General features: G+C 35.3%; 1 protein-coding gene across 2 annotated transcripts in view; it reads left to right on the forward strand.

Moving 5' to 3' along the window:
• The first annotated feature begins 249 nt into the window (after nucleotides 1–249).
• The window catches only part of LOC107677024 (neuronal acetylcholine receptor subunit beta-2-like), a 32,903-nt gene continuing 17,473 nt past the window's right edge, over nucleotides 250–15,679 (forward strand). For both annotated transcript variants that reach the window (XR_001632794.1, XM_016471804.1), the window contains exon 1: nucleotides 250–444. Coding sequence is in view for 1 of the 2 variants with exons in the window: in XM_016471804.1 (XP_016327290.1) it covers nucleotides 399–444 (46 nt within the window). In the remaining variant the exon portion in view is untranslated. The remainder of the gene's footprint in view (nucleotides 445–15,679) is intronic.

Raw genomic sequence — 15,679 nt, forward strand, 5'->3', positions numbered from 1 at the left:
CCAAATTACCTTGTAAAGGAAATGGTAAGTGTCCTATGATGATAAAAAAAAAACACATTCTATGTAACCGGATGTAGTGAAGGGGAATCTGAGCTATGCTTGCCTCCCCCGCCCCTCCCCTTCGCCGTTTCTGTCATCTCGTCGCATCTCCTTTCGCGCACCGCGACTAGTCCTTCATCTACCTGGCTGCTCATAAAACCGTTCCCACTCCATCGCTGGGGAAAACCACGCGTTCAGCGGCTGCCAGGTACTGAATAACGTCTAGAAGAAAGAAAATATCTTTAACCCTAGCGCGCGTGTCCACCTCGACAAAGTCACGCTCCGATACCCACGACCACACGCGCGCGCTGGAGAGAGAGCAGTTCACGCACGGCAGATGCTTCCCCGTCCTCGCTGATATGATGGCTCTGTGGACGCTCTTCTGCATCCTCGCCATTGTGAAAAGTAAGTTATCTGCTCAAAGCAGGGGAAACGCTACTCTGAGGCTTTTATTCGCGAAACCAGGCATTCGTAATGCAGGTTGCTGCGCGAGCACAGTCATATGATATTGGCATTGAAGAAGGGATGCATGGAAGCAAACCGTAGCTCTTTTGGAGATGGAGAGATGCTGGGCGGTGGATGAATCTATACAATCACTCTGGTAATGTGGTAATATTTCATGTGTGACCTGAGTGTTAACGGATACATTATGTCCATATTTCCTGTCGTCTTGTAAGATGCGCACAGCGCGTGCTGTAGCGCATTAATATAGAATCACGGCGGCGGGCATGTTGGCTGTTTCTCTTTGTGCGCAGAAGTGCTGAGCAGCGGTTATGGCACGGTAAGCCTGAATGATAATACACATCATTATTGCAATGAGCCGCAACCGCCACAACTGCTGAGATGTGATTTTTAGAGTCTTTCTGGGGTCGCCTCTTGATGAAGATAACATTTAATTTGTGTTTATCACTCAGCACTGCCTCGCAGGAATGGATTGGGTATAGTTGCAAAGCTTGTGTTAAATTGCCATGTTCATAAAGCGAGGTTGCAGAAATGGCTTGAAGTATGCGTGTGGAAACATAAGGCATGGGTCTTTAACCCCCTGATGCATGCATTATTAAATCACTACGGAAAGTTTCATGTTTCTTTTTACTTCAAAACAAGAAAGCAATGATTCCAATCCAGATGTTACACATATGTCACCATGAATTTAGGGTTTTGTTGTAAAGTGATCTAAGTAAATGACAATTTGTTGATAAGCAAAAAAATAAATTAAATAAAACATAGTATGAATATCATAATGAATTGTTATTCATTATATTATTCATACTATATCACACACATACCCCCATCACGCACATTTTCACACATATCTTGCTGTCTTTAGTATAAATCCCTGCTGCTGTTGCTCTGTATTCATATAATTAAATAAAATTACATAATTCATTTATTTTTTTTTGCATTTTAAAAATTACATAACAATTTTTTTGTAAATATTCCTAAAGGTAACCACAATAGAATTTTATGGAAATTCCTATTAAAATGCCCACTAAACACATATCAAAGTCCAATACAGTGGACTTTTTCATTTTACCTACAGTAACTGGATCTTCTAGAATCAGAAAATAATTTAGAGGTACTTGGTACTACTACATTGGTATAAACAGGACAGTTGAATGATCAAAAGAGGATAAAAAGTAAAGGACTCCAAAATGAAAATTTGCTGAAAATGTACTCATCCTCAGGTCATTCAAGAGTTTGTTTCTTCAGAACAGATTTTTAGAAATTTAGCATTACATCACTTGCTCACCAATTCATCCTCTGCAGTGAATGGGTGCCGTCAGAATGAGAGTCCAAACAGCTCATAAAAACATCACAATAATCCAGTCTGTCAATTAACATAATAATGTTAAAGTGAAAATATGCATGTTTGTAAGAAATAACCCCATCAAGGTGTTTTTTTTCCAATTTAAACCGTTGCCAAAATATGAGTCTGTAATCCACAATAACACAATCCTTAATAATACCTCAAGTGAATCCATGGCCTGAGGGTGAGTACATTTTCAGTAAATCGTCATTTTTGTGCGAACTATTCCTTTAATGGTAAAGGTTGGTAACATCACACACTCCGAAGGGTTAAAATGACTGAAAAAAGGAAAGGAAAGGAAAAAAAGAAAAGTAATTTGTAAAATGTAAAGAGTTGCCTGATGATCTTTAACAATCTGTTGTTGGTGTAACCTAATATAGTCTGGATAATTCAGTCATTTTAAACAATGTTTCATTTAAAACCAGATCATTAAGATCTTACCACAGCTGACCTGCAAAAAAATGTAATGATGTAATGGCTGCAATTCCCCTGTTAGAAAAATATTGTTAGAACCAGAATTATAACTGAACAAGCTTAGTATGAAAGAAAAAATAAATAAATGTGCGCGCACACACACACACACACACACACACACGCACAATTATCGCTGGCTGGTGGAAATCGGCTTAGGTCCTCCTTTCTAAGTGTCAGAAGGCTAATTCAGTTAACTCTGACTACAAGTAAATGAGTAAAAGAACGAGTGACCGTCAGATGTGTGGTGAAAGGGTTTGTTAGGGTCAAAAAAGAGGAGGGTCCTTGCTCCACCATCCCACACCCATCAAACCCACAGCCCTGTTTTCCTCGTGGTATAAGCATGTTAAGATTCTCTTAGCAGCATCATAAGAATATATTTAGTACTAGTACATTAGCATAGTGTGTTAGACTCACTCGTGTATTATTAGGCGGTTAATGCAGTAACCCACCCAATCATATTAGATAACCATTAACTGAAGAGGACTGAAAAGGTTGTTATGGTGATGAACAGACATGCTTCCGGTGTGTGAATGATTAGGATTACATAATACACACATAAGGAGTATAACAGTGGTCTGTGGCCTGTTCTCTTATTAAGTGGCATCAAGTCACAAGCACTGACTTGTAGGACATGTTTAGCTCTTGTTCAGCTAAAACCCTACACTCTATACTCTTGAGATCGTCTTTTGAGAAATAATCTCTTATGGTATTTTAGATAATAAACTTACAGAATAAAAGCTACCATGCTTTGCATTACCAAGTTTACATTTCTATTCTGTTGCTGAACTACAATAAAACATTGCAGTTGAAAGTTTAAACGGAAAGTTCACCCAAAAATGTAAATTCTGTGATAATTTATTCACTCCAATGTCATTAAAACCCATAAGACTTTGTTCATCTTTGGAACACAAATGAAGATATAAATCTGAGAGATTCTACCAAAATTTTGATGCTTCAAAAAGTTAATGAAGACATTATAAAAGTAATCCTTATGAATTGAGCTGCTAAATACTTATAGAGATTGTGTCTTACATTTACATTTAGTCATTTATCAGACGCTTTTATCCAAAGCGACTTACAAATGAGGACAATGGAAGCAATCAAAATCAACAAAAGAGCAATGATATACAAGTGCTATAACAAGTCTCAGTTAGCTTAACGCAGTACACGTAGCGTTTTTTTTTTTTTTTTTTTTTTAAGAATAGAATTAGAGAGTGCTAGAGTTAGAGGATCAAATAAAGATTGAAGAGATGTGTTTTTAGCCGATTCTTGAAGATGGCTAAGGACTCAGCTGCTTCTTCTCGTCTTCTGAAGAGACACAATGTTTATATGTGACCCTGGACCACAAAACCAGTCATAAGGGTCAATTTGAATCGAAATTGAGATTTATACATCATCCGAAAGCCAAATAAATAAGCTTTCCATTGATGTATGGTTTGTTGGGATAGGACAATATTTGGCCGAGATACAACGATTTGAAAATCTGGAATCTGAGGGTGCAAAAAAATCAAAATACTGAGAAAATCATCTTTAAAGTTGTCCAAATGAAGTTCTTAGCAAAGCATATTACTAGTCAAAAAATAAGTTTTGATATGTGACCCTGGACCATAAAACCAGTCATAAGGGAATTTTAGAAATTGAGATTTATACATCATCTGAAAGCTGAAGCTGAAAGCTAAAGTTGTCCAAATTAAGTTCTTAGCAATGCATATTACTAATCAAAAATTAAGTTTTAATATATTTACGGTAGGAAATTTACAAAATATCTTCATGGAACATGATCTTTACTTAATATCCTAATGATTTTTGACATAAAAGAAAAAATCAATAATTTTGACTCATACAATGTATTTTTGGCTATTGCTACAAATATACCCAAACGACTTAAGACTGGTTTTGTGGTCCAGGGTCACATATGTGAATAAAGACCTAAACTAAATCTCTTGACCAAATAAGGTGATTGTGTCTCTTCAGAAAACTTGGATTAAACTGCTCAATTCATACAGATTTTTTTTACAAATGTATTTATAATTTACTTATATTTGAAGCGTCAAAGTTTGGTGCAGTGGATTTTAAATCGAGGGACAAAAATCTCTCAGGTTTAATAAAAAATATCTTCATTTGTGTTGATGAACAGGCACGTGCACACATAGACATCAAAAGGGGCTTGAGCACCTGCCCTTTTTCTTCCTCGAGAGAAAGTGCCCTTTTTTTCTGGGGAGTTTTTTTTTTTTTTTTAATAAATGAATGTATATATGTGTGCGTGTGTTTCTGTTTGCGCACAGCTTTCCCTGTCAAACAAATAAAAAAATCTAACTATCAGGTCGGGTCGGGAAATGTTGAGACTGTCGAGTTTCCTATGCCTTTCTTCCTCCTCGTCTCCGCGCGCGCAGCACAGCAGTGTAGCGCACATTGATCGGCGCATGCGCATCACAGACAGACAGAAAGCCACAGAAGTGAAGCCCTCCCTCCCTTTCCAGTTGTGTTGGTCTTGCTGTTGAGGTGAGTGATGATGAACAAAAGACTAAGCTACCTGTGCCTCGAATTTACAGCTAATTATCCAAAAGACAAAAGGCAAATGTGACCCTGGACCACAAAACCTTCTTAAGTCTTAAGTCGCTGGGGTATACTTTTAGCAATAGCCAAAAATACATTGTATGGGTCAAAATTATAAATGTTTCTTTTATACCAAAAATCATTAGGAAATTAAGTAAAGATCATTTTCCATGAAGATATTTTGTAAATTTCTTACCGTAAATATATCAAAACTTAATTTTTGATTAGTAATATGCATTGCTAAAAACGTCATATGGACAACTTTAAAGGCGATTTTCTCAGTATTTTGATTTTTTTGCACCCTCAGATTCCAGATTTTCAAATCGTTGTATCTCGGCCAAATATTGTCCTATCCTAACAAACCATACATCAATGGAAATCTTATTTATTCAGCTTACAGCTAATTATCCAAAAGACAAAAGGCAAATGTGACCCTGGACCACAAAACCTTCTTAAGTCTTAAGTCGCTGGGGTATACTTTTAGCAATAGCCAAAAATACATTGTATGGGTCAAAATTATAAATGTTTCTTTTATACCAAAAATCATTAGGAAATTAAGTAAAGATCATTTTCCATGAAGATATTTTGTAAATTTCTTACCGTAAATATATCAAAACTTAATTTTTGATTAGTAATATGCATTGCTAAGAACTTAATTTGGACAACTTTAAAGGCGATTTTCTCAGTATTTAGATTTTTTTGCACCCTCAGATTCCAGATTTTCAAATCGTTGTATCTCGGCCGAATATTGTCCTATTGTAACAAACCATACATCAATGGAAAGCTTATTTCCTATAGATGTATAAATCTCAATTTCTAAAAATCGACCTTTATGACTAGTTTTGTGGTCCAGGGTCAAATACAAAAAGTATTCTCGTAGCTTCGTATAATTGCGGATGAACCACTGATGTCACATGGATTATTTTATCGATCTCCTTGCTACGTTTCTGGACTTGGGAACATTTCAGTTGTATTGCTGTCTATGCAACGTCAGACAGCTCTCAGATTCCATCAAAAATATCTTAATTTGTGTTCCAAAGATGAGCGAAGGTCTTACGGGTTTGAATCGACATGAGGGTGAGTAATTAATTACAGAATTTTCATTTTTGGGTGAACTATCCCTTAAGGCAATAGGAAGTCTAGTAGGTTAGACCAGTGCCCGTTCTTTCACTGCATTATTCAGTCTATTCAAATGCATTTAGAATGATCACAAAATTAAAGATATGGGGGCAGAAATGTATACATTTATATCATTTCATATAGTTAATCAGTATCACGCGAAGACTTACGTTTTTCCACCAAAAAGCAGCATGATTACAAATGTGATATTGATTTTATACAGCAGTTCAATAAACAAGAATTTAATATTAAGACACTTACGTTTTAGACACAATATTGACTGTTTTTGCTCTATTTCGCCAACAAATATTCCAATTTGCGCCTGAGCAACATGACGCTGATTTGTTCCTGAATGAATCAACCGTTTAAATGATTCAGTTCAATCGCAATTACTCACTTATTAACAGTGACTTGCTGCCACCTACTGGCGGTTTTAATTTCACATTAAAAGTATCTTTTCATTTTTTTTTTTTTTTAATATAATTTCAAATATCAGTTTTATGTTTAAAATATCAAAACAGTATTAATGCATTTGTAACTGCAGGTTAAAAACATTCATGTCCTGCATTAAACAGTGTGTAAATGCATCTAAATGCCCCTTCCAATGCAGCTTCTGTGTTTTCCTACTGGCAGTTTTAATTTCACACTTAAAGTATCTTCATTAAAAAAAAAAAAAAATCAAATATCAGTATTCAAGGTTTTATGTTTAAAATATCAAAACAGTATTAATGCATTTGTAACTGCAGGTTAAATGCATTCATGTCCTGCATTAAACTGTGTGTAAATGCATCTAAATTCCACTTCTAATGCAGCTTCTGTCTTTTCTCTGCATTGCAAAGATTAATTTTGTCAGTACTGATTTAATTTGCTTGATAACAGCCCAAATTACTTATTATTCTAACTGATGGATTCAATTTAAGAATTTGACTGAAAAGATGATGCACACTTTTAGAAAAAATGGCTTTATAAAAGGTAAAAAATGCCCATAAAAGGTAAAAAATCTATTTAAACTTATTGGAAAAGATTAATTTATATCACTGCTGTAAACTGAACACCACACAGAATATGCAGAATATGAAAAACTTTAGGAGTCAGCTGTCCATGGTAGTCCTTAAGATATCAGCACAATAACACACTCAGCAAAATATTGTCTAATTGTTGTTATCGATAAAATCCCAGAAAATATTGAGATATGTTTTTTGTCAATATCGCACACCCCTAATATATTTAACGTTTTGTTTAGAAAAAAACTAAAATAAATATGAGAAGTGCCCTTTTTTCCACTTGAGCCCCTGCCCCTCAATGTCTGTGCACGTCCCTGTTGATGAATGAAAAAGAATGAAAGTCTTGTGTGTTTGGAATGACATGAGGGTGAGTAAATGACAGAATTTTCATTTTTGGGTGAACTATCCCTTAATAGCACTGCTTCCACCACATTTTACCTAATTTATTTAGTACAAGTTTAGTATAATTTAGTTTAACGTAATGTAATCAGTTTGAGTCAGTAATATTAAATAAAATGTATTATAGACAGACAGACAGATAGACAGATAGATAGATAAATAGATAGATTTTTGTTACCTGGCAAAAGTGTTGTACAGGCATATAGTGATAGGAAGGCACAGTATTCATAGGCACCCACCCAGCCAAAATATATGGTGAATCAATATTCAGTTCCTCTCACCTCGTCCATTCTGCCCATGCGTTAACTGTAATTAATGTCAGCAAGTCGGTCCTGACTCTGCTTTGCTGAACGTCGTTCTGTTTGGCCTCTCTTTATCAAGGAGGAGCAGATTTGGCAGTGATTTGGACTAAATACAGACTTGGCCTTGAGGGAGCTGTAAAAACAGACAAAGCCTGTTGTGGAATGACTTATGGCCCACCTTTATCTACCGGCAGATCGATGGTGGAGACACAGAGGGTCGAGCCCTCTCCACCTCCTGCATTATAGCTCTGCTACAAACTCACACCCAGGAATCAGACTTTACAACATACCACTACATAAGCCAAAGATGAGATGGATGGATGTTTTCAAACAGAGCACACTGACTTGTTGAGAGAAGAGACAGTGATGCTGGAAGCGGATGGTGGAACAGGAGGCAGATTTTGGAGCAGTCAGGCGAGAATCAGTGGACAGCGTTTAGTGTGTTTCTTCAAGAACGAGACAGATCTCAAAGCTGCAGTCTTGCATACTAATCAAATTACATGCACGCAAACTTGCCCATGCGTGTATCACTGTCTTTCCCATTTGCACACATGCATAAAGAGATGCGCATTTTGAGGGGTCAATAAAGAGAGCAGTGAGTGAAGGTGCGGATGGGAGGTTCACCTCCTGGTCTATTTTTAGTGTTTATTATTCACACCTCAGTGCACACACACTCCTCCTCGCAGAGTCTGTGTCTCTCCTTTACTTTGGGTTAAACACACTGACTCTCAAAGGACTTTCAAGGACGTTCTGGCATCTTCTTTTAGTACATATATCGATCGCAAACCCCACCATTTGAGAGTGTTTACGCACTTATAGGCCTAGTTCAAATTAATTGTTCACTCAGAAATTAAAGTTCTGTCATAATTTACTCACCCTCATGTCGTTCCAAACCTGTATGGCTTACTTTCTTATGTGGAACACAATAGGGAGATTATTTTCCATCCAATTTGTGCTCATTCTACAAAAACATCACACAAAGCATTGTGAAGATGATCCATACACTTGTGCACTGTATTCTATATCTGTTTGAAGCCATACAATAGCTGTGGTTGAGAAATAGATCAAATTAAAGTCTTTTGCTGACATTTTCTGTGAGTCCTGAGAACTGCTGCAACTGGATTATTGAGTCATCTAGAACTAGATCAGTCAATTTGTGAACAAATCATTCAGAGTGGTTTTGTGAACTGGATCAATCAATTAGTTGAAATGATCTTACTCAAAAGAACTATTTGTTTGCCAATCGGACATCACTTCTCTCATGAACACACCAAGTAGTGTTAGGAGGAAGATTTTGAATATATACATTTTTAGCTATATGGACCATTTTTATGCTATTTTGCATTATTTTTGAAGTTTTCAAAAAAATGCAACTATTTTGAATTTTCAAAAATTCAACTATTTTGAATTTTGCATTATTTTTGAAGCTGTAAAGGTCCCATTCATTGAAATTGCATGTAAAATATATCTGTGCTTTACATAAAGAATGACATGAGCATGAAATGATAATCGTCTTTTATAAATCTACACTACCATTCAAAAGTTTGGTGTCCATTCAAAAACATTTTTTTTTTTTAGAAATGTATACTTTTATGCAGCAAGGTCGCATTAAAATGAATAAAAGTGACAACGAAAACATTTATAATTTTACAAAAGATTTCAATTTCAAATAAATACAGTTCTTTTTAACTTTCTATTCATAAAAGAATCCTGAGAAAAGCATCATGGTTGCCAAATCATGGTTAGCAGAACTGTCACAACTTTCTCTATATATACAGTATGATAGTAAGAATTGTTTCTTGAATACCAAATCAGCATATTAGAACGATCATGTGACACTGCAGAATGATTGCTGAAAATTCAGCTTTGCCATTACAGCAATAACTTATATAATTTATATTTACATTTTATATAGAAATAAATAAAAATGTATTTAAAAAAAAAGTTATTTAAAATTGTAATAATATTTCACAATATGACTGTTTTTACTGTATTTTTGATCCAAAAAAATGCAGCCTTGGTGAGCATAAGAGACTTCTTTCCAAAACAAAAAAAAATCTTACCGACCTCAAACTTTTGAACAGTAGTGCATTGAACACACAAACCATATTTTTCTTTCCTTTCTGCTTATCTTACATTTATCTGTCTCTCTCTCTCTCTCTCTCTCTCTCTCTTGCTGTTTCATGTAGATTGTGGCTTATACAGTATGTGCATATAACATGCTTACATTGCGCTCTTGTCATCTGATTTGTATGTCAGTCATGCTGGCTCAACACTTTAGCCCATCTAGATAAGGCAGTGAGTGATCTGGCACTCTGGTCTGCTCTCATATCTCTGATCCACAGACCGTTCAACAGCCAGCAAATGATACTGAGATTTCACACAGATATCCAACCAGCATGTCTTGCATGTTAATCTTCTACAGTAGTTAGAATATCTGTCAAAAATCATATAAACCAGAGGTCTTCAGCCTTTTCATGCCAAGGACCCCTTAAACAGACAGAGGATGAGAAAGAGATAGTTGCATTTTTAAGCAACAATTTAGTATTAATGTATTTACACACATATTAATGTATTCACATTCTTTCATTGCGAAGCCATGAAATTGCTGTTTCATGTAGATTGTGGCTTATACAGTATGTGCATATAACATGCTTACATTGCGCTCTTGTCATCTGATTTGTATGTCAGTCATGCTGGCTCAACACTTTAGCCCATCTAGATAAGGCAGTGAGTGATCTGGCACTCTGGTCTGCTCTCATATCTCTGATCCACAGACCGTTCAACAGCCAGCAAATGATACTGAGATTTCACACAGATATCCAACCAGCATGTCTTGCATGTTAATCTTCTAAAGTAGTTAGAATATCTGTCAAAAATCATATAAACCAGAGGTCTTCAGCCTTTTCATGCCAAGGACCCCTTAAACAGACAGAGGATGAGAAAGAGATAGTTGCATTTTTAAGCAACAATTTAGTATTAATGTATTTACACACATATTAATGTATTCACATTCTTTCATTGCGAAGCCATGAAAATAACCGTTGACATACTTGTACATTATACAGTACTATACATTACATTGAGCTTCTTTAGTTTTTGGTTGATGTTAAAGCAATATTGTATTTTTGTTTAACACTTTTTTTTTTCATGATTTAGAAAGAAAACATGAATTGCCATAAATGTTAAGTGAGGTAAACAGCACAGAACTCTGATTCAGCAAAGACCTTATGAATATTCATAACTCATTACCTTATTCATTCTGTGTTGACCTTTTGTTCATTACATTCTGTCATCAGGCAAAACACATGTCCAGATTATTTGTAGAGAAAGATGGACTATGATGTTCTTGAGATGTCAAGAATTTTCCTGGGGGACAGAAAGAGAACGCAAGCAAGTAATGTGGAGAGAAAAATAGGCTTTTTAACCTTTAGCTTTTTGGATGCCATGGCAACAGGCTTTTAATAACAGTAGAGCTTTATAATTAATTTTATGAGGAACAACTTAAAACAGCTATAGATTAATTAAAGAGTATGAGATCTCATTTTCATCAAATCCAGTTTTTAATGTATTCAAGGTAAAATTATGATTTGAGAAAGAAATCTAATAAATTCGAATACAAAAATGTATTTTTATGTTAATATGGATTATACATTGCTGAAGCAAAATAAAACTTCAACACCTATAAATATACTATTTTGTGGTGGTCAACATGTTATAATAATGAATGCATTTCATTACATTAAATATTTAAACAAAAGTAGGACAACAGGGCCTCGATGGTCAGGTGTATTAATTTCTGATGAGCTGCCGTTTTTTTAATCAAGATGTGCCCATGTGTTGCCAAGCCAATATTCATTTTAGATGAGCGCAAACAAGCTCAGACAAGCCATTCCAAGTCAGCCAGACATAAACCTGTCAACACAAGCTGGACTAATCGTAAACGCTCAATTTTCAGAACCATTTTGTGTCTATGGAGCATATAGTGATGGTACAGAAGGAAGCCAGAAACAGCAGAAAGGGAAGGGACGCATAACAATGAAACAGGTTCAGAGTGCTATCGATCCTTTTACAGCACATTTAAAGAGAGCACTGTATGTTCAAAGCTGAATAAGAGTGTTGTTGAACTGCTTAAAGGCTGATGTGCACAAATGCTGTGATTACGTTTCATGCATATTTCAGCAACGCTAATGCGGTTTTATTACACAGAACGAAAAAACATCTACATATGATTCTTATTACATTATATGATATAAAATGACAAATTCTGAAATAACAATGATTTTGAGCAATTTCTAATTCCTCTGGTAAACGAAAAAGTGACATCAAAATCAAATTCTGAGAGGTAGAATTTGGAGACATATTGTCAGGCAGGATTATCCTGTAAAGAAGACAATGTCAGCCAGATGAGTTTATGAAGCCGACTCCCCTCGTGTCCTTGTGGAATGGATGCGGTATGTGTGATGCAATGTGAATGTGCGGTAACACAATTGCTTTCTATGGCCAGCAATTTGTTTGGCCCGTCTTTAGAAGCTTTCACCGTTATGAGTGCTCAGATCAATACCATCAGCTCTAAGCATCTGTCTAAAACACATCGTCCTTTTCCTCCTGAATCGACTTCTCTCTTTCTTCTCTCCACGAAGGCATGTACTGCAGAAATGCAGCGAATAAATATAGCACAAATATGTATATAATAGCCTGAATGGAGAGACTATTTTGTGCAGGGGACATTTATCAGCTATTTACAGCTGAATGTACAGCATGAACACCACATGCAAATGAGCTTTTTTGTATGTTTGACATCTTTGACATTTTATGTCATTCATTCATTAAAATACTATTTATATGTGCATGAGTGAATGTGGATATGTATGTGTGTGTATGTGAACTAACCTACATAAATGTGGTTTGAAAAGACCGGGGGAAAGGATAAAGGGATGAAGAAATAGTCCACCCAAAAATGAACATTTTGTCAACATTTATTTATCCTCATGCTGTTCCAAACCTGTATGACTTACTTTTTTAAATAATTTTTTTGCTGAACAAAAAAAGAAGATATTTTGTAGAATGTTGGTAAATAAACCATTTTAGTTCCCATTTACTTCCATAGTATTTTTTTTTTTTTTTGGGTGATTAAATTATGACAATTTTCATTTTTTGGTGGACTATCTCTTGAAAGAAAATGATGGAAAAATGATTGCGGTCATTTAATTTTGTGAGAAATTTATAAAAAAAAATGTGAAAATTGCTACGTGGATACTATGTGGATTGATGAATGACAATATAGTTGGTACTTATAATATAGGATCAGTATAATGTACTAATATATATATATATATATATATATATATATATATTAGGCTATTATTTATATTATTTAAAATAATAACATGTTATTGTTTGCTTTGAAAACATATTTTTCATGGCAGATCAAATTCTTTATATATGTGGTATCGCTGCTTTGGGCACGTGTTTCTCATACCAAGACACGGCATGTAAATTTGTAGTTTAGTCTGTGAGTTATTAAGGAAAATGTCAAATATGTCACAATTGCCCCTGGTTTCCCCTAAAATATTTTTCTCCACACAAGCCAAAGCGCATGGAAACATTATAAGCACTTATAGAGAACTGGAAAAGACAGCATCCTACTGCTTGGCTTTATATAGCACAGCAAACTCACAGAGAGAGGATCAAAGATGAAGAGAAAACATGCTGATTTATTAAAGTACCTTCTGCCTCAACACAACCCTGCACAACATTGTCTTAAAGAGGAGAGAGAGGAAAAAGAGAGAAAAGGAAATGAGGATAGTCATTGCAGCATTTGCTGAACATTAACAGTCATTTCAAAACCATGGACATAAATAAGGGGTTGGTCTTCTGCTGTTATAATAGCTTTCAATCTTCTAGGAAGGCTTCATACTTGAGGAAGGAACATTGATGCAGGGATTTGCTCCTATTTATGTGCAGTTGTGATCTTAATTCATCCCAAAGATGTTCAGTGGAGTTCAGGCTTTGTGCAGGCCAGTCAAGATCTTCCACACCAGACTCAGTGAACCTTTTCTACATGAACCTTGCTTTGTATATTATAATTATTATAAATAGCAGTCACTATACTCCAGTCTTCAGTGTCACATGATCCTTCAGAAATCATATGCTGATTTAATTCTTAAGTTCTTGGTTTTTATTTTTGTGGAAATTGTGATACATTTTGTTTTCAGGAGAACTGCATTTATTCAAAATATATATTTTTTTGGTAACAATGTAAAAGCATTTACTGTGACTTGATCAAGCATTCTATGTACAAAGCCAATAGTTCTACTCAACTGTTTACATATTTTACTTTACTTTATTTTAATTTTTGAATTTGTTTATGCCCTGATGATGTTACAGTAGATATTTAAATATACTAAAATTACACAAATTATTCTGTTCAAAATGTGATTATTTGATATCCTTGATTACTACTGAGTATTGCCTTCTTATAATATGTAAGTATCTATTATGCAGCATCTTCATATAAAAAATAATCTTCATCTTCTATATTAAAAAAAAAACTTGTTTTCAAATTTGTTTTCTATTTTTAAGGCTTAACATCTTACAGATTATGTAAGAGGTATTTAAATATATGAGAAAAAGTGTTATGTAACACTCACCATATTTATTAATACACTGTAAATAAAGACATGCAAGCACAACTCGCCAAATCAGGTAACTCGATCTCTCATGGTCTTTTTTTAAAGGGGTCATGACATGAATTTTTATTGATTTATGTTATGTTAAAGGAGTGGCTCAAGCGTGAGGAGAAAATCTGAAACTTGCAAAACTTGCACATCAAAATCTGAACTTGCATCTGTATACTGAATCAAGTGTAGAAAGCGTCAGTGATTATAATGGGTCCTGTCTGCTTTTGACACAATGCAACGTTCATGTCTGGTGTAGACAGAGAGCGACTGAACGCCAGTGGACAGGGCCTTTGGTGCAATGATGCATAATTATTCATCAACGTCTTGCTCTGGGGGCAGTCATATGCAAAAATATTTGCCCGTGTTATGTCACAGATCCCACAATAGCCGTTTCTGGAGCTTGATTAAATGCTGTTTATAATAAGGAGGACATTTTAAGTTTTGAAACTTGCAGGACGATTTAATGGTACAAAAACCTCTTATATGTCAAAACTTAAAGGAAAATGTGATTTCTCATATCATAACCCCTTTAAGACAGGAGCAATAAAAGAAGGGAAACTGAGCAGAAAGGGGATACTGCATTTAAACAGAGACAGAGCGATTTAGAGCATGTACAGGTGGACATGAGCACAGAGGAGAAAGAGAGAGTTAATGGTGTGTGATTAGAGTCTTTATTGATCTGCCGTTGAAACATCTTTCCTGTCCACTGAACACAACAAGAGTGGCAAGAACAAGCCAATAAGAGAGAGGGAAACAGACAGAGAACAGGATGGATGAGTAGTTAGAGAGAGAGACAGAGGAAATGTATTATGCTGACCCTGAGAAAGGAGAAACCAAGAGGATGGGAGAAGTGGAGACCAATATGCTACACCGTCTCTTAGTGCAATATGAAAGAGAATATTTGACTTGCTTGTTATAAGTTTACAGCGACATTTTATAGTGTATCTAAAGATTACAAATATGCCACGTTCTGTGTTGATTCATATTGGTGGGACTCAAGTGGGGAAAAACAGCTTTTACTTGATTTGATGAATAAAGCCATCTCACTGGACTGATCTGTAGGTGCTATTAGTCAATTGCAGGAAGCATGCGACAAAGGTTTTATAACCATGCAATGATCGGTGTTTGCCTGTCACTCTCAGAAATAAAGGAGATTTAAGGCAGTGCTTTTCTGCTGTCCTGCCAAAAGCTGAAAGCTGCTGTTCTCTTTACTAAACTGCAACACCTTTTTGCAGGGTTATCATTGTTAACTAAAACTAAAACCATAAAAAAAGAATATAAAAACGAATAAACATT

Source organism: Sinocyclocheilus anshuiensis, unplaced genomic scaffold (assembly GCF_001515605.1).
Source record: "Sinocyclocheilus anshuiensis isolate Anshui unplaced genomic scaffold, SAMN03320099.WGS_v1.1 scaffold620, whole genome shotgun sequence".
NCBI lineage: Eukaryota > Metazoa > Chordata > Actinopteri > Cypriniformes > Cyprinidae > Sinocyclocheilus > Sinocyclocheilus anshuiensis.